Source organism: Salarias fasciatus, chromosome 17 (assembly GCF_902148845.1).
Source record: "Salarias fasciatus chromosome 17, fSalaFa1.1, whole genome shotgun sequence".
NCBI lineage: Eukaryota > Metazoa > Chordata > Actinopteri > Blenniiformes > Blenniidae > Salarias > Salarias fasciatus.
The window spans coordinates 18,829,421-18,847,725 of NC_043761.1; the positions used below are offsets into that span (position 1 = coordinate 18,829,421).

The 18,305-nt window shown below is 41.4% G+C and overlaps 2 protein-coding genes across 3 annotated transcripts in view; both read right to left on the reverse strand.

The window, feature by feature from the left end:
* Positions 1-2,675, reverse strand: part of LOC115403851 (uncharacterized) — a 244,366-nt gene extending 241,691 nt beyond the window's left edge. The window contains exons 1-6 of one of the 2 annotated variants that reach the window (XM_030112857.1): positions 2,541-2,675; positions 2,375-2,399; positions 2,225-2,258; positions 1,914-2,109; positions 443-595; positions 93-264 (exon numbers count right to left, since the gene is read on the reverse strand). In XM_030112857.1, the coding sequence (XP_029968717.1) occupies positions 93-264; positions 443-595; positions 1,914-2,109; positions 2,225-2,258; positions 2,375-2,399; positions 2,541-2,555 (595 nt within the window). In that variant the 5' untranslated portion in view covers positions 2,556-2,675. Of the gene's footprint in view, positions 1-92; positions 265-442; positions 596-1,913; positions 2,110-2,224; positions 2,259-2,374; positions 2,400-2,540 lie in introns of those variants that run through there. The other variant, XM_030112858.1, reaches the window with a different exon arrangement.
* A 13,543-nt stretch (positions 2,676-16,218) lies between these two features.
* On the reverse strand, positions 16,219-17,775 carry LOC115403881 (interferon-induced protein 44-like). The gene is made up of 6 exons (XM_030112919.1): positions 17,687-17,775; positions 17,551-17,566; positions 17,387-17,420; positions 17,067-17,262; positions 16,705-16,857; positions 16,219-16,524 (listed from the first exon to the last, which is right to left on the reverse strand). Exons 1-6 carry the CDS (start codon positions 17,696-17,698, stop codon positions 16,339-16,341), a joined length of 597 nt encoding a protein of 198 aa, XP_029968779.1. The 5' UTR covers positions 17,699-17,775; the 3' UTR covers positions 16,219-16,338.
* Positions 17,776-18,305: the final 530 nt, after the last annotated feature.

Genomic DNA, 18,305 nt, shown 5'->3' on the forward strand with positions numbered 1-18,305 from the left:
ATGAACATCATGAAGCCCTTTGGGGAATGTTCAAGAGTTGGAAAAGCACGATATCAGTTTATCATTTACAAAATATATACATCAACTCTTACCTAACTCACTGGCTGCTTCTCTGACGTCCCGTATCTTCTGAACTACTTTATCTTCCAATATTGTTGCTGTGTTGGCAGGAACAACACAAACTAGAACACTAACTTTATCATTCTTAGTTGGTGTACCGTTGTAGAAGGGGTCAGTCTCAGACAGGGGACAGCCAGGGTTGAACTGAAAAAATGAAAAAAAAGTTGCATTTATTCCGTTTATTCCTGCAGTTTTCAGCTTATGTGCCATAAAAATACAAATTATTCATTTTGGTCAGAATTTCAAACATTTATTGCAGAGCTGTGCTGACTGTTTTGAATTAATTAAGTCTGAGGGAAATTCCTTGGTGCAGTTGTCTCACCTTGTATCCTTCTTTGATCTTTCCTTTTAAGATCAGTTTGATGTCTTCGATATGTACCCCTCCTGTGTCGCTCTTCTCAATGCCCATGGTGTCACTGAAGATGAAGGGATAAAAGGTTCCAGGATCTTCGTTCTTGATTTTATAACTTTTATGCTTCAAAGTAAAAAGTCATAATGTCATGACAATGTCACCATTTGCTCTCAGGTCCAGTCAGCTTCTCACTCGACCACACTAGTTCTTTTTGTAAATTTTCATAACACTTTAAAGGGGCACAGCGCAGTTTTAAATATTAAATTATCAATTATTCACACCCACACACGTTTGTACCTTTGCCTGATGGGCAGCAAGAGCTATTTTTGCAAGATCGCAGTCGCTCCTATTTCCCTGAGCAGGGCACTGAAGGCACAGCAATATGAGTGATTCGGGTACGAATCGCTCTGAGCATGACGTAATGCACGCTCCCGCTGGCCTGGTAATCCTAAGTTTCGCTTTGTCCGCCATTACTCCGCCAGATGCTGAGCAGCAACAACTGAGCAGTATTGAGGATGGATCTCCCAGAAAGTAAGAACAGACCGGCTTCTAGCACTGCCACAGCTCCAGCACAGACCCCACCAGGCAAAAGAAACTTAAATTTTACTCGAGCGCTGCTAAAAGAGCGAGGAAGGAGTTCCCCTCTTCTGTGCACGTACATGGGCACAAGCCACAGACACGAGCTTTTCACTAAGCTACAGTTACGCCTAAGGCCTGCAGGGGTCGGTGTTTCGCATAAAACGAGCAAACTGCGCTGTGCTCCTTTAAACACCCGGTATAACACATTATAAGTAGTTATAAACAGTCCTACATGATCACAATGCTTTATAACTCACTATACAGCACTATACAGCATAGGATTAGGGTTAGGGTTAGGTCCTGGCATTGTGATCATCTATGAATGTTTATAACTATAGCTACATGTGTTATAATGGCATTATAATGCTTTATAAATGTACTTATAATGTGTTATACAGGGGGGCTTCAAATAAAGTGTTACCTAAATTTTCTTTTCTTTTGTTGTTTTTCCTTGTAATCAGTAGAAGTGCTCTCCTCCAGGTAAAGACAGTGTCTGTCAGGACCCTTCATGTCCCACTCCTCTGGTCAGGTCTCCCATCCTCTCCTGTGTCCTTGTCCTTCACTGTGTGTCTCATCAGTCCCACCTGTTGTCTGTGTCGGCCTCACCTCATGTCCTCCCCACCCTGCCCTGCTCTCCTTGTGTGTCACCGTTGGTCCATTGTTTATCTGTATGTGTGCATGTCAGTCGGTGTAGTCAGTGCTCTTCTGCCGCCTGTGTTTGAGTCCCTCAATCTGTACTCCGACGGTGTTAAAACAGAGAAGAAGTTCCCCATCTTCACACAAATATTGAACGGTACATGATAATAACAAAATGAATGAATACAATTTAAGTTTTCAATATATTAAAAAAAAATTCCCATACCTGTTTGGTAAAGCTGCCATCATAGTTAGTTGCTGCCAAAGCTCGAGTTGCAATTCTCCCTCGTAGAGTGCTGTCAACAGAGTTGAGGAAGCTGGACTTTCCCGCGCCTGGTGGTCCATGCTGCAGAATTCTGAGATGTTGAGCTTCTGAACGAGGCTTGAACTTTTTCACATAATCAAGGTCTTCCTTTCTTTTCCTGTTCAAAATAAGATCAGATCAGGATGAAGCAGACACTCCATGCCCACATGTTTCAAAACCTACAAATATTTCTTGTTGTATTACAAAAGTGTTACACTCCCCTAAACACTCACCCCCATGGTACGTTTCTCCATGGTTTATCAAAAGCTGTCAAGACAAGCACATCTGCATAAATCACATTTTCTAATAATATTGGGCAATTGGTACTTCTTTTATGTACTAAAGTGAATTTCTGAATGTTTGTGAAATAGAAATTGACTTACTAGGAGGTGGGGGCTCTGGTTTTGACTTGAAAAAAACATCATTTAAATGAATAAAAGTTTCCACAAACTAAAAATCATCTCTATCAGTATTCACATTTGAACATTTTCAAAAACACTGAACATATTTAAATTAATCAAAAAATGGAAAGGTAAACAGCAGTCTTACCTTTCCACCACCCATGCTGAAGGAAAATAAAGCTGTCACTGGAAAGCAATGAGATGTTGTTACTGCAGTAAATCTGAGGTGACAAGTGTCCAGTAAAGCTGTGAAGCTGTTGATGTCTGGTTACATCTGAAGTCAAAGCTCAGTGAGCTCAGTCCATAAATAACTGATGATTAACAGACTGTTCTTACTTTCAGTTTCTTTTAGGTCACATGATTTCAAAGAAAGGCTCAAGGTGCATGTAAGAGAAGGGTGTATTCATTAGCATCAGAATCACAACAATCAGAAGGAATAAAGTCAGAGCAGATGCTGTTTAGTTTGCATTATGGGATGGATTAGATGAGAGGTCTTGACAAATGACACTAAACTACCATTTGTGGGAGACTATCCTCCCCTAAAAAATGACCAAATTAGTCGTTAATTCATGCCTCAAATTATGACCATCAGGGTGGGGTTTAAACTCAGGCGCCCCCTAGTGGCCATGTAAATAATGTCAGGAACATCACGGACTGAGGACGTTTTTTTTTTTTTTTGAGCGGAGCAAGTTGCCCTTAAAGCTCGTGTCTGGAGTTTTGAAAGAATGAGAGTTTTTTTTAATCCAACGTCTCTAGGTTCCGCCCTCCCTCTGCTTTCTGAGCGACCAAGCCACGCCCCTTTAATTGTGCACGCGCATTACCCGTGGGATGAAAATGAGTGCCTCCCTAAGCATCCTCCATGTTGAGCTGTTTACGGTGGATGTTCAGAAGACCATGGATATATATCCGAGGTAAGCGGGGCGGCTGCTGCGTTGCTAACTCACCTCTGCTGGGCGAGCGGCCGTGCTCTCTGGCTGCTCCACACCTTGATTGACAGCATGACAAAGCAGAAGCTCGAAGTCTATTGGCTGAAGCTGACCGGCATTTTTTCGGATAAGATGGGGGTCTATGAGACGAAGGTGGAGCTCATAAATACATTTTTATATTGCTTTATGTTAATATTATGTTATAGTATTGAACCAGACTGACACATTTAAGCTCTGTTAAAAAATGATACATACGTTGGAAATGAACTGAAACTCCGGACACGAGCTTTAATGATTACATTTAACCACAAATTCAATTCTCTGAATTGAATGACTTCAGTTTGATTTTCAAAACGCAACAAAATCGTTGAAATAGTTTCTGAAACAGAGCAGAAGCCACAATATAAACCACAAAAACAAAACAAAAAACACAAATCTATAGAATGGAGAAATCTCGGTATTGTAATTTACACAATGCTTCTCTGGAGACAAATGTACTTTTTATCTTCAAAGTTTCCACTACGTTTATGGATGTGATCTGCAGTTTTTTAATTCCTACATACCTTCTGAAAGCATTCTCTGTAGAGCTGTGGCTCTGATGTGTCCTAAGAAACCAGTCACAATTGTTAAGGACTCTGACCCCTGACCCGGAAAGGAAGTAGATGTGCGTCACTGCTTTTTTCCCTTTAAGAACGGAATTTTGCTCTTTAACTAATAATAATATTTATTATTTGTTTTTGATTCAGAAGTCTATTCATATTGCTGGAAGAATTCGTTGTAAATCAATCAATAAAACAATCAATCTGTCTGTCTGTCTGCATTTATATATTAAATCACAAACTAAGATCATACCTGTTCAAATGTTTTAATTGTATTTCTGAAGATCATGAAGTATTGATGTAACAACAAGTGTGTAAGTGTGTGTATGTGTATGTACGTGTGTGTAGAAGAATAGTGAGGAACAATAGTGCCACACAGTCCTTCAGATGAGCTCCAAAAGGTCAATTTACCATGTGAGGCCTCGCTGACACATGAGGCCGGCTGTGACCTTTGACCTCTGTTGCTGTTTTGCTCTCATTTGACCTCTACAGCAGACACAGACCTGAAACTTGGACTGCAAGGCCTCTGGAAACTATAAAATCAGAAACTGGTGGGATTATTCCACAAGCTCCTCCCAAACAGGAAGTAGCTTCAGGAAGGTGGCGGGGCTTTCACATTCTATATATAACTTTCTGGCAGAGGTGTGAACACATCCTGCAAATCTCAGCTTATTTGGAGTAAATTTGACCAAATGATGGTGCTTAATTGATTTTCTGAACTGGACATTGCAGTGCCATGTATGGGCAGCAGAAAGGTCTTAGTGGGGTCAAACCACCACAGACATGATCCTGAAGGAAGACAGAATGACATACACAGCTGATTAACTTTTTAGCTTGTGGGGAACCAATCAGGAAGGCTTTTCTGCACTGACCTCAAGTATGTGTCCCTGAGGGTCTTCCATTTTTTCATCGTAATTTTAAACTTTTATATATTGCAATATTTACATTTTTGAAAAATGTTGTCTATTTTATATTATCTATATATGGAGCGAGAATCGTCATGATGCGTAGATTTCTCTGACACGGAAGAGCTTCTGCTGCTGCTGCTAATGTCCCCGCTAGCTTTGGCCCAGTCATACGGGGCGGGAGCGGGAAGATCTTCGCTGGCGTCGTCAGGTACGGGAGTCGGAGAGATGGCACCCATGAAGGCTGCCCGCTGCTGGGTTTCCTCGAGCGGCAGGGCGAGGCAGGCAGGGCAGGATGCCCGCTGGCGTTAATGCTGCCAGCCCAGGCAGCTGAAGCAGCGCTCGTGGTGATCTTGCTCCAGGAGAGCTGTGCCGCAGCTGCGGCAGGAGAACGGCCTGACTCCAGGTGGCGACTCTTCACGGGCCGGCTTGTCCATCTTAGAGTCTTGCATGTAGAATCTTGAAGTGGCTTTTGGTGTTCCTGCACTATATATATATATATATATATATATATATATATATATATATTAACACTAACATATGTGTGTGTGTGTGTATATATATATATATATATATATATATATATATATATATATATATATATATATATATTAAGGCTGTGACTTTAACGCGTTAGTTACGATGAATTAATTACAGAAATTTTAACGCGATAAAAAAATTATCGCAAATTGTCGCGGAACGTTTGTCACCGGACTCCCGACTTGGTGAGTTTCTCGTTAAATCTGGCGACTTTCCAAAGCCTCCTGCCGACTTTTTTTGTCAAAAGCGACGAGCAACAAATTTAGCGACTTTTTCTGGTGCTCTGGAGACGTGACAGGACGCCTCGTTCTGCAGCTGCTGTCCTTAATGAGCTGCGGTGCTGCGTGAGCCCCTCCCCCGTCCCAAAGCACTCACAGGCGGCCAGTCTCACACAGCGCTCCCTGCTGCAGTCAGAGCAGAGAGGAGACCCACACCACTCCTCCACACTTCAAATGAATCGCGTGTGCGCAAATACGCCACTGCTCACTTGCTGACAAACCAAGAATAAACAGAAGAAAATTCATTTGCAGTTCTAAACATATTTAGGGTGTTTTTTTAACTCACATTTTGCTTCTCCCATGACGTTATTCCTCTCCTACAGCGTCCATTACAATTACATGCAAATTGCAAATTAGGTAACGACCTCATCTCACCACTTCTGGCGACTTTTAGGACAGCCAATAGTGACTTTCCTTACTGGGGAGTTGGCAACACTGCTCCTGACGACAGCGCACTACTTGGTCTCATGCACAGAAAATTTAGATTTAAAAAGCCAGCGGATGGCAGCGTGGATAAAACCAAAGCTGTATGCACATTGTGCAGCAAAGAATTTGCATACCATCGCAGCACATCGAGCCTGCTATATCATCTGAATGCTAAGCATGTCGCAGCAGCGGCCAACACGCAAGCCTCGCATACAGCTAGAGTGGAAGAGGACGTCACTCCGACTACTTCAAGGACCCTCGCCCAGCCCAACAAAAGTTGCACTAATCAATGTGTATTGGTTTATTTGTCTTGGTTAAATTCCTCCTTCCTTGCTGAAAAAATTAACAGTGTTTTGTTGCTTAAGCTTATGTATCACTATATTGATTCACTATACCAAAATCCATTAGAAAAAGAAAGGTCCTCACTGATCTCGGGTCAAATATCGATGTGCGATTAATTGAGATTAATTAATTACAAAGGCCCTAATTAATTAGATTAATTTTTTTAATCGAGTCCCACCCCTAATATATATATATATATATATATATATATATATATATATATATATATTTATATATATATATGTGTGTGTGTGTGTGTGTGTGTGTGGGTGTGTGTGTATAAGCCTGTATTTATACCGACGGATTCATGAGAATTTAAGCTTTCTAACGATATATAAGTGTGTCCATGGAATTTGCAAAATGCGTCTGCAGATTTGATAAATGCATCTGGAGCTCGTTTACTTTTAACAGGTGGTTTCAGTGAGGTTTAATAAATGTAAATTATGATCAGCTATTAAATCACTAATAGATAAAAATTTGGGGAGGGATCGGATTTTTAATAGTCCACATTTGGCGACTGCAGGTTTTTGTTCTACTGTAGATTTAGTTTTGATTTTGATTAAGTTTCTGAGAATAACTCCTCTCATCTTCTGAACGTGCTGTCTGCTGTAGAAGAAAACAGAGGTTGTGTCATTGTTATCTAATGTTTCACTGAGCACGGAGAATTTGAGGGGTGTGTGCGGTGTGTGATGAGTGGGTGGGGCTTACTGGCAGTCAGTCAGCTGGATCGACAACTGGGGATGTGTGGACTGCGTGCTGGATATGAACCGACAAAGTGGAGTTGCCCAGCATGTTCAAATGAACTGCATCTTCCCAGTGAAGAACTACAGCTCAGAAATCGAAACAAAGACGAGATGGAGTCACTGACATTGACCATAATGAGAAGGATCCTTGACTACGGAAAAGACTTCCTGAATGACCAGTTTGCGTCACATGATGGTAGCATTCAGGAATGTGCCTTTAATCGCAACATGGAACATGACTGAAAACAGTGATAATAACAACTCTGACATTTAACACTTGAAAACAACTGAAATGTTATCGATGTCAGCAGTATGTGTGTCTGTGTATGTGTGTGCGAGTGTACGTGCATGTCCGTATGTGGCCACATATGACTGGAAGAATCTTGACTTCAGGCCCAGCCAGCCATTTCCAGTCAAATCAGACATTTTAACACAAAGCAACTCAAGGAGTAAATGGAAAAAATGACAAAAACACAGCCAGTCAGTCCACAGCAAAATCCACCACAATGATCAATGATCAGTCTGATGACTCTTTGTCAACTTTGTAACAAAGACTCAGTGAATCAGCAGCAGAACAACAACAAATCACAACATGAAGCCTTCTTGTCTGATCTTTCTTGCCAATGGACAGGAAACATTTATTATTATCTTTAATTATTGGAGCAAAACTTTGCCTTGGGTGGATAATCCAGGTCATGACCTCTTCCTCTTCTTCTCTCCAGTCTCTTCGTGGCAGGGTTTAATTCTGCTATGCCGCGTTTACTGCCTCCTGTACAACCTGCGTGTGGCCATTAATTCTTTTTCCTTCTTCCATTAATAAAATGGGGAAAGAGGAAAACTCCTCTATCCTGAGAAAAGACCTAATAACAAATCAACATGTCAAAAAGAAAAGCAACCGACATCAGAGGAGGCAGCCTGTTAATCCACAGAGTCACCATCAGACGTCCTCAGATAGCTTTAGACTGATCAAGCTAATGTACTAAATCTAAACATATTTACATGTCTTTGCCCTGGTAAAGATGCTCTGGCACCATTAAAGAAATGTTAAAATATTAACTGTATCATCAACACAAGAACAAATATTACTGAACGTCCGAGGTGTGTTAGACACAGCTAACCATCAATATCAGGTGTGTTTTCCATCATTTTATTTATCCAGGAGCAGAGTTCAACAGAAATAAACAAAGAGTTGCCAGAACAGGTGACTGAGAATAAAGAGGTGAGGTCTGCACAAACAAAGAAACGATGAATAAAATGAGTGAGTTAATGAGCTTATCTCCCAGGTTACAGCAGTTACAATGGAAGTGCAATGTGTACTTATTTGATCACATCAAACTGATGTCTTTAGTTATTTGTCTAATAAGATTTTTTACAGTCTTTGGTTAAAAGAAATAACTCTTGATGTTTTTGCATACTGATTTCATTTATTAACTCAGCTCAGATGAACCAAGCTGTCCAGATATCTGACAAAAGTTGCCTTTACTGCACAGAGAAAAGATGACAAGTAACACAATAAATGTCAAAATCCCATGGTAAACATGGGATTTTTTTCTGAAAAGATTCAGTTGAATGGCCCAAGTGGAGGAGTTTAAGTATCTTGGGGTCTTGTTCACGAGTGAGGGACGGATGGAGCGTGAGATTGACAGGCGGATCGGTGCAGCGTCTGCAGTGATGCGGTCGTTGTATCGGTCCGTTGTGGTGAAGAAGGAGCTGAGCCGAAAGGTGACCTCGGGCAGTCTGCTAAATCCAGTCTTAGAAACCTGGGTGTTTTGTTTGATAAAGACATGTCTCTGGTGCAGCACTGCAAGCAGCTGACGAGAAACTGTTTCTTTCAACTGAGAAAAATCTCTAAACTTAGGAAAATGGTCTCATTCAATGATTTAGAGCTCATCATTCATGCTTTTGTCTCTTCGCGCTTAGACTACTGCAACAGCCTGTTGTCATGCATGAATAAGAAGGAGCTTTCGAGGTTGCAACTTGTGCAAAACTCTGCAGCAAGAATCTTGACCCGCACTAACAGATGGATCCACATTTCTCCCATTTTGAAGGAGCTTCATTGGCTGCCAGTTTCTTATAGAGTCAACTTTAAGATTTTGGTTTTAACCTTTCGGGCCTCGCACGACCAAGCTCCTTCTTATATTTGCGATCTGCTCCAGCCTTACTCCCCTGTGAGGGCTTTAAGGTCTGCGGATCAGAATCTCTTAAAGGTGCCGCGTACCCGCTTTAAGACCAGAGGAGCCCGATCATTCCAGGCCGTTGCCCCCAGGCTCTGGAACGATCTCCCGCTCTCTCTTCGATCAGTTGTGACTGCTGACACTTTTAAGTCACAACTTAAAACCTTTTTATTCTCTCAAGCATTTGCTTAGTTTTTCGGGCCTGTTTTGATCACATTTTTAGTGTTGCTTATTTATGTATGTGTATTTAATTGTTGTCTTATTTATGTATGCTGTGAAGCACTTTGTGGCTTTTTGTCTGTGAAAGGTGCTGTATAAATAAACTTTACTTACTTACTTACTCTCGATTTACGGGTCAATCTACATCCCCACCCTCACCTATGGTCATGAGCTTTGGGTCATGACCGAAAGGACAAGATCCTGGATACAAGCGGCTGAAATGAGCTTCCTCCGTAGGGTGGCTGGGCTCCCTTAGAGATAGGGGGAGGAGCTCAGTCACCAGGGAGGAGCTCGGAGTAGAGCCGCTACTGCTTTATATCGAGAGGGGCCAGCTGAGGTGGCTCGGGCATCTGGTTAGGATGCCTCCTGTATGCCTCCCTGGGGAGGTGTTCCGGGCATGTCCCACCGGGAGGAGACCCCGGCCAAGACCTAGGACACGCTGGAGAGACTATGTCTCTCGGCTGGCCTGGGAACGCCTTGGGATCCTCCCAGAGGAGCTGGAGGAAGAGTCTGGGGACAGGAAGTCTGGGCATCCCTGCTTAGACTGCTGCCCCCGTAGGAAAGGCTCTTCAGCCAAGTGGAGACCCTGGTCAGGCTCTTGCTGGTGGTCCAGTGTTCTCTTGTGAAGTAGATAGACGCTTCAGTGCTCTGCAGTGTCTGAAAATGAGGCTCTGCTCCACAATGTGACAGGAGAGGCTCAACAGTGTGGCTGTCTGCAATGTCCAGAGACAAGCTGGGATGATTTAGAAAAAGGACAAATGTAATGTTTTCATTGGCACTGATGGAAGGACAATATTTTTGGGCACTTTAAGGCCCTGTCCACACGGAGCCAAGCTCAGACAAATCTGCACAAATATTTGCACTAAGTCACCCATCGTCCACACGGAGCCAGCGTCACAGGGCTCTGAAAACAACAAAGTTTGAAGCCGGGTCCCAGAGTAGAAAAATCTGAAGACGCGCCTAAGACGTCTCCGCTGTTACGCCTTTGCTGCACATATTTATTGAGACGATTGCGTCATTGCCCCGCTTCTACAACAGGACGCATGCGCGGAAGTCCAACAGAACCACAACAACAATGGCACTTCAAAATGTCTTTTAAATATCTGTGCAAAATAATAATTGTACCTCGTCATCCGTCCACACCAAACTTTCCTTAACTTTCGCTCCGGAGGTCGCCGTCTTTGCGTTTGTTTGCAATACAATGTGAATACAACGCGTTTTTATATACATGCGCACTACCAAACTATTACTGCACTGCAGCGCCGCCAGTGGGCGTGGTTATGTATTACAGCGTTTACATGCGTCTTCAGTTCACTGATGTGGACTTTTTTTTTTTTTTTTTTGCTGACTCCGTCTTTATGCAATTCGTTTTGTAAAATATGACCGTTTTGGCTCCATGTGGACAGGGCCTAAAAAAAGAAGATGCTACCTTGTAGCCTACAAATCCGGATCTGTAGGACTTCCAGTCTAACCTGACACACCAGATGGACAGTTTCATATGTCCACCATGGAAATATTACACAAGTCCATCTGGGTAGCCGCACTGCCGATTTGATTTCAGAGGCGGGACCTTCAAAACAATCAGTAGCTGGCGATTGGACGACCGTTCGAACCAAAGAAGAAGATGATTGGACCACCGTTCTGATTGACACACGACACACTCACCACAGACCAATCCACATCAAGCCACGGTGTGACGGAGCTGATGTGCGCTTCTGCTGAGAAGCAGTAGACATCGTTTCCTGACAAAAAGGCTTGAAGTGATGTTCTGTGCTCCTCTTTCAAAGAAGAAATTGAGTTGATTTCTTATAAAACTGCAGATATTGAAGTGTCCACAGAGATATGTCACATGCCGCCATTGTTTTTGAACTTTCAGGCGATCCCGCTGTCGTCACATTTTCTTGTCACTTCCACTCTTCGTGCAGCTCCCGCCTATTTTCCCAGATTGGGCCGGTAAAATTTTAACTGAGTGAAACCATTGGTCAACGGAACGCTACAAGATGGGATCGGTAGGATTTCAGGAACTCAATCAGGCAGGCCCATCTGCTATGCAAGGTTACTTCCAGTCCTCACAACTGCAGTTCTGGGGACAAAATGATGCTTTGAGTATGTTTAGCTGTTTCCTGTTCTATGTTAAATGTCTAATGAGCTGTAAACCAAGCTGCAGTTATCTCTCAAAGTCAAAGTCTGCCTAGCACGAATGTGTTAGGCGGCGCCTATCTCCGTTTCATAACCCCAGGCCACACAGCTACTCTAAGTAGTGAAAGTTACAGTGGGGGGGCAGGTTTAGACCTCGAGTAGCTCTGTGCGTTCAGCACTAAAAGGCAGTAGGTATCATTTTTAAGGTCTTTGGTATGACCCGGCCGGGATGCAAACCCACGACTTCCCGGTTGTCAGGCAGATGCTCTTCCATTAGGCCATCACTCCAGAAGTTATCTCTAAATACATAAAAAAAGGAAGTCTACTCTAAAATGTTCAGAAACATTTATGGAGTGTTTCCACCGGACGTGTTGAACGCGACTGCATTTGCGCGACAATGAGATCGCGTCGCGCTAGACTCATGAGTTCTTAATTGCTGGTGTGTGAATTCATTCATGTGACAAAATCGTGCCGCACTAGGCTGGTACAAATACGCAAAACAAAACATCCTGCAGAAACATCACACCCCTCCTCATCGCCGTCTCCTGCAGCAGCAGTGGGCAGGATTCTTCTGATGCTTGTCCCACAGTCCTGTGTGCACCCGGCTGTCTGTCTGTCTGTCGGTCTCTCTCTCTCTGTCTCTCTGTGTGTGTGTGTGTGTGTGTGTACTGATCGATGCTGCGTTTTTTGTTCTTTTGTGTTTTTATGACTGTTTTTACTGTTCAGCACTTTGTGTTGTGTTTATGAATATAAAAAGTGCTTTTACAAATAAAGACTGAGATTGAGATGGCTCCGACTGCCACCATGGCTGCTCTGTATTTGGCATGGAGGAGTCAGCTCTGGCTGTGGGCGAGGCGCCGGCATCGCTTCTGGATGAATGCTGCCCTATGGAGGCGGTATGAGCTCGGTGAGTTCCACCGTTTTCTGCAGGAGCTGCAGCTGGATGACGGCCGGTTCCAGCGCTACTTCAAGCTGACGCTGTGTTTCCACCAGAACCGAACAAATGAAATCGCACATGCCGCACACTGCTCACCTTGGCATCAAGCCAACAACTGTTTTGGTGGTTGGAGCCCTGCATACCCTACGTCAGCACGTCCATGACGACCTCCACGCTGATAGGCTGTCCTGGCATGAATTCAGTTGAAAAGTTCAATAACTTCAACTCGAGCGACAAGCGTTGAGTGATGAAGTGGCGGGCGGGGAGCGGCAGCGGGTGGCAGCGCGTGTCTACCGGCGTGCCAATTTTTTGCTGGAGATGCCCACCGCCGGCATCGCTTGCTGCCCGTCGCCGGCCTCTGAAGATTGAGCGACAATCGCGTCATTACATTGATTTTGTATGTAATCTCATCGTGCGAAAAATTCACATCGCGTCTGGTAGAAGTACGGGGTTAAACTTCTAACTTTAAATAAATTGCATTTCCTTAATGAATTCAACCATCTTTGATATATTCTTCCTCGTTACAGATCAAATATAAAAATACAATATTCATCCCTGTTCACGTCTTTCAATAAAATTAAAATCTTCATCAAAATGAATCCATTTATACACCTTGAAGAATGTCAAATGTAAAGAATAGCTGCATCAGCTTCAGGAGCAACACTGCTGCCCTTCAAAGAAAAATAGGCGGCATTATGGTCGCAGCCAGATTGGTACATGCATGACCATATTGGTACATGGGTGCCACCATATTGGATTCTGCACCGCCTTCCTCTACCAATATGGTGGCATCTTTAAGATCACAACACTACCAGTGGAGGGTGGGATTACATAATCATCGCCAAGATCACCGCCATGTTTATTCTGACACCACCACAGGGCCACTATTGGCGGGAGGTCATAGAATAGAAACAGCATAATGCAACTGTCCACAGGTTGTTGTTGTTTTTGAAAAAAAAAACTCTTCTTCAGCACATTTAAATTATTTTAAAAAAAAGTAAAAGAGGCATCCTCTACACAACCAATAAAGGAGGAAAAAAAAACACTAGAGCTTAGAAAATAATTTACATTTGTAAGAAAATAAATATTTATTTTCAACTTAATCCAAAAATAAAAAGGAAAGCATATGCATTTACACACAAACACACGACAAACACTTTTTTGCCACTATTGTCATACTACATTCACTATTGTGTGCCAACTCCATTACAGTTTGCTTGCAGATGTATTAATAATTTGTATGGTTTGAAATAAAGACAGACAAGACAAGACAAGACAAGACAGATTCATTGTATGTGATAAAATGAAACAGTCCTACATATTTTTTCCAACAAATGATTTTTTTTTAAAAATGCATTTAATAAAAGACTGTATAAAGATAATAGTTGTGTTTCAAGCAAGAAGCATAAGAGAAGTATGAGGCATATTTCCACTTTATTTCATTGTAAAAACTGAGCAGCATATGGAAGGTATACAAACAATGAACATCAGTAGATCATAAGTCAGCTTGTTGACGCCACTCTCTCTGAAAAACAAAGATGAAATTCCAATGGCCAAAGTCTATACTGTAAATTATGTTATATTTATAATTCATATCACTGCACCCACCTACTTTTTCTATAACTTGTAATATAAGATATAAAAAAGTAGGTGGTATTAGATAATACCGACCGACCATACCATACCTCTTCTGGAAACATCCCTGTTTGACATATACATTTCAGGGACACATGTGAGACTCAACTGTGTAGATTTTAAGACGAGAACCCAAAATGACAACAAGGGGTTCCAGTAAATTCAAACAAAGTTCTCAATGAAGAATTTGGCCACTATATTTGAGATAAATTCAATTCAATCACATTTCATTCTGTTGAGCCTCACATTTCTCCCTGAAACGTACATGTCAAACAAGCCTGTGTCAAGAGGAGGGAAAATTAAAAATGTGTCATAGGACTAAGCATGATACATCACTGTAAATGACTTCATCAGGGGAGTAAGATTATGGCAGACTGGAAGTTTGAATTTGCTCCTGCTCAGATGTATTGACTTTTGAACCTTGACCTTGACTATTATCACAGGACGTCGGTGTTTGACAAATTATGGTTGGTAATTGTCGATTAAATTATTACTCTGCAAATTACTGGCATATCACATTCGGACAACTAACAACAACTTCGGACAACAACTAACATCACAGACATCCTCCATAATTATTGCAAATCAACAGAAGTGCCAAGGTGATTCTAGTGCCGTGCTAATAGGACTTTTGGTGAACTGGCTTTGTGAAATGACACCCCAGGTCCCATACGTCTTCTCTAGAGTTGCCAACCGTTCCTTGAAAAACGGAATCGTTCCGTATTTGGATGTAAAAGTGTGCGTTCCGTATTGAGCTGAAAAGGAACGCACTTTGTTCCGTATTTTTGTGAGAGTCAAAACGTGAGCAGTGGAACTTGCGCTTTTTTTTGAAAACTTACGGTAAATTGCTCACCGGCTCTCTGACGTTCTGTGACCAATGAGCTGACAGAGATGGCTCGACAACACAGAATCGCTCTTATCTCATTGGTCAAAAAAAGACCGTTCCGAGTAGGCTACGGCAGCTCATTGGCCAGTAGTCAGTTTGGTCACAGAGCGCGTGGGAGGAAGTAAATCAAAACATTATAGCAGCGCAGCAGGGCGTCCAGAGACATGTAAGTTTGTGCCGTTTCCATATCAGATATATCATGTTTAGTTCAGTGATTTGTGTCTGCTGCTGCAGACTGTGGAGTGTTTTCAGTTTAGAAACGGAACCTTGTTGGTTTTTCTGTTCAGAAGGTTTTTCAGTTTTGATTTTGCACTTTTTTAGTTGAAAATAAAAAAGGAACATGTTAAAATCCAGAAGAGACAGCAGCTGTTTGATGTTATTTTGCACATTTAGCAATAAATATAGAATAGAATAAGAATAGAAGACTTTATTAATCTCACAGTGGAGACATTTACAGGTGTATAGGCTCATAGAACCCACAGCAGGGTGCAAAAGTAATGAATGGTGCAATAATTAACAAGTTATAGTGCAAATCATAGTAGGATTGATAATAGAAGCTAAAGACAATGAAGATCTAACTGTATGTACAACCTGAATCTTAAAAATATAACAGGAAATATATAATATATACAATATATACAATACAATATGCAATATATAATGCAATATATAACTATACAGTATGATATAATATGTACAATATGCTTTAGCAGAGTGAATGGATAATGAAGTGTCGCTGAATTTCTTCAGGGGGGGTGCAGGATATTATAATGTCCAGGATTATTGCACATATTCCACACAGTAGAACTGTACAGTCTGACAGCGGTGGGGATGAGTGACCTGTGGTAGCTCCTTCCTGCTCTGAGGGTCTCAGTCTCCTCTGAAGGAGCTGCTGAGCTGCTCTACCGTCCGGTGCAGTGGCTGAGAGCTGCTGTCCATGATGATGATACTTGAATGATAACTGTCTCACTGTAGGCCTCAAATACAAACAGATCAAGCTGATCATGAGTTATTACAATCTTGCTACTGTAGGTGTAATGCAGTAGCCTAATGTGTTTTTATAGTCTGTAATAGGTATAACTGTGGCAAAATGCTGTTAGATATGCGTTTTTGACCCCCCAAAAACCCAGTTTTTTTCAGCTGCCTGCGAGAGGCGTTCCTTATTTCAATCTCTGGGAGTTGGCAACCCTAGTCTTCTCACAGCTGTGAACACTCACCTAAATCCCGGGCTTCTTGTCTGACCTCTTTTATCTTTATAACAGGCTCTTCCTCTATCAGGTTGACTGTGGTGGCAGGAACAACACAAACCAGAACATGAACTTTGTCATTGATGGTCGGAGTATCAATGTAGTTGGATCCAGTTGGTTTACTGCCAGGAAGGAGCTGAAAAAAAGGACAATTTTAAAAATCAAATTACAGTTTGTAAAACAGTTTTGAAATGTTTGTGTAATTATCTATTTTCATGTTTCTTCTGATGTGACTGAATAATTTTATGTTTTTTACAGAGCTGTGTTCTCTGTTCTTGGTAAATAAAGTAGGAAAGAGAAACCATCATTCTTGTACCTTGAATCCTTCTTTGACGTGTCCTTTCAGGATCAGTTTGATATTTTCCACATCAACTCCTCTCCCAGAGCCCTTCTCAATACCCATGGTGTCACAGAAGAGAAGAGGATAAAAGGTTCCAGGTGTTTCTGTCTGGATTTTATAACTTCGGTACTGCAAGTTCAAACAAGTGATGACAATGTTAGCATGTGCTGTTAGCCTGAGGTCAGATTTCAGTTGCTCAGTTTCTCTATTTGACGCTCTGTTAATTGCAGTAAAAGTAGCTGTTCTGTCTTTAAGATGGAGAAAACTATGAACATTTTATCCTGTGTGGCTTTCTATATATTATCAACAGTATACATTTTATGACAAGCTCTTCATACTTCCTGAGTGAAGCTGCGGTCATAGTTAGTAGCTGCCAAAGCTCGAGCTGAAACTCTTCTTCGGAGAGTGGTGTCAACAGAGTCGATGAAGGCGGACTTTCCAGAGCCTGGTGGTCCAAGCAGCAGAACTCTGAGATGTTTAACTCCTGAACGAGGTTTAAAATTCCTCACATAATCCAATTCTTCATTTCTATTCCTATTCAAAATAAGATTAGATCAGGATGAAGTATGAACTCAATGCCCACGTTTCAAAAACTACAAATATTTCTTGTAACATGACAGAAATGTTACAGAAATGTTACATTCCAAAAAGTACTCACCCCCATGGTATGACTCTCCATGGTTCTTTGAAAGCTGTCAAAACAGGAACACCTGCATAAATCACCTTTTCTTTTAACACAGTGTAATACTGTAACATAGTTTGATTAGTACTTATTTTATTTTCTAATGTGAATTTCAGAGTCTGAAAAACAAATTGACTTACTTGGAGAATCTTGAAACTGTGGTAGAACAGAAGCTCATCTTAATCAGTATTCACAAGAATTGAACATTTTCAAAAAGTGTTTCCTGAAAACATTTAAATCATCATCAAAAAGTATAAAGGTATAAAACAGTCTTACCAACCAAGCCATGGTGAAGGAAAATACAGCTGTCACTGGAAAGCAATGAGATGTTTCTACTGAAGTGAATGGTCAGGGGCCAAAAGTATAATCTGTTTTTCTGACCAAACCAACAAACGAAAAAAGGAAAAAATGGCTCAATTTTCCTTTTTTCGTTTTCAACAAAAAACGAAAAAACGTTTTTTTCTTTCTCAATTCTAAACCAAAAACAAAACCAACACAAGCAAATTACAGCCGAATTTTGTTTTTTGGATTTCAATTTTTCGTTTTTTCGTTTCAGGTCTAAAAACGAAAAAACGGAAGCACGTGACCCCTGACGTCACGGGTCAAATGGACTCCCTACCAAAATAAAAGCCTTACTCATCAATGGGTAATAAAAGATGAATTACGTTAAATGGCGTTTTTATTTTTGCACAGCATTTATTGCATACACTACTAGGCTTGTAATAATGTTGGAAAACTATAATAATAATAATTATTATTATTATTCACAACAATACTACTACTACGACTACTATAACAATAATAATAATAATAATAATAATAATAATAATAATAATAATAATTACAGGTCTGCTGCCTGGCCTGCATACATCTAATTCACGGACGCGAGATCGTT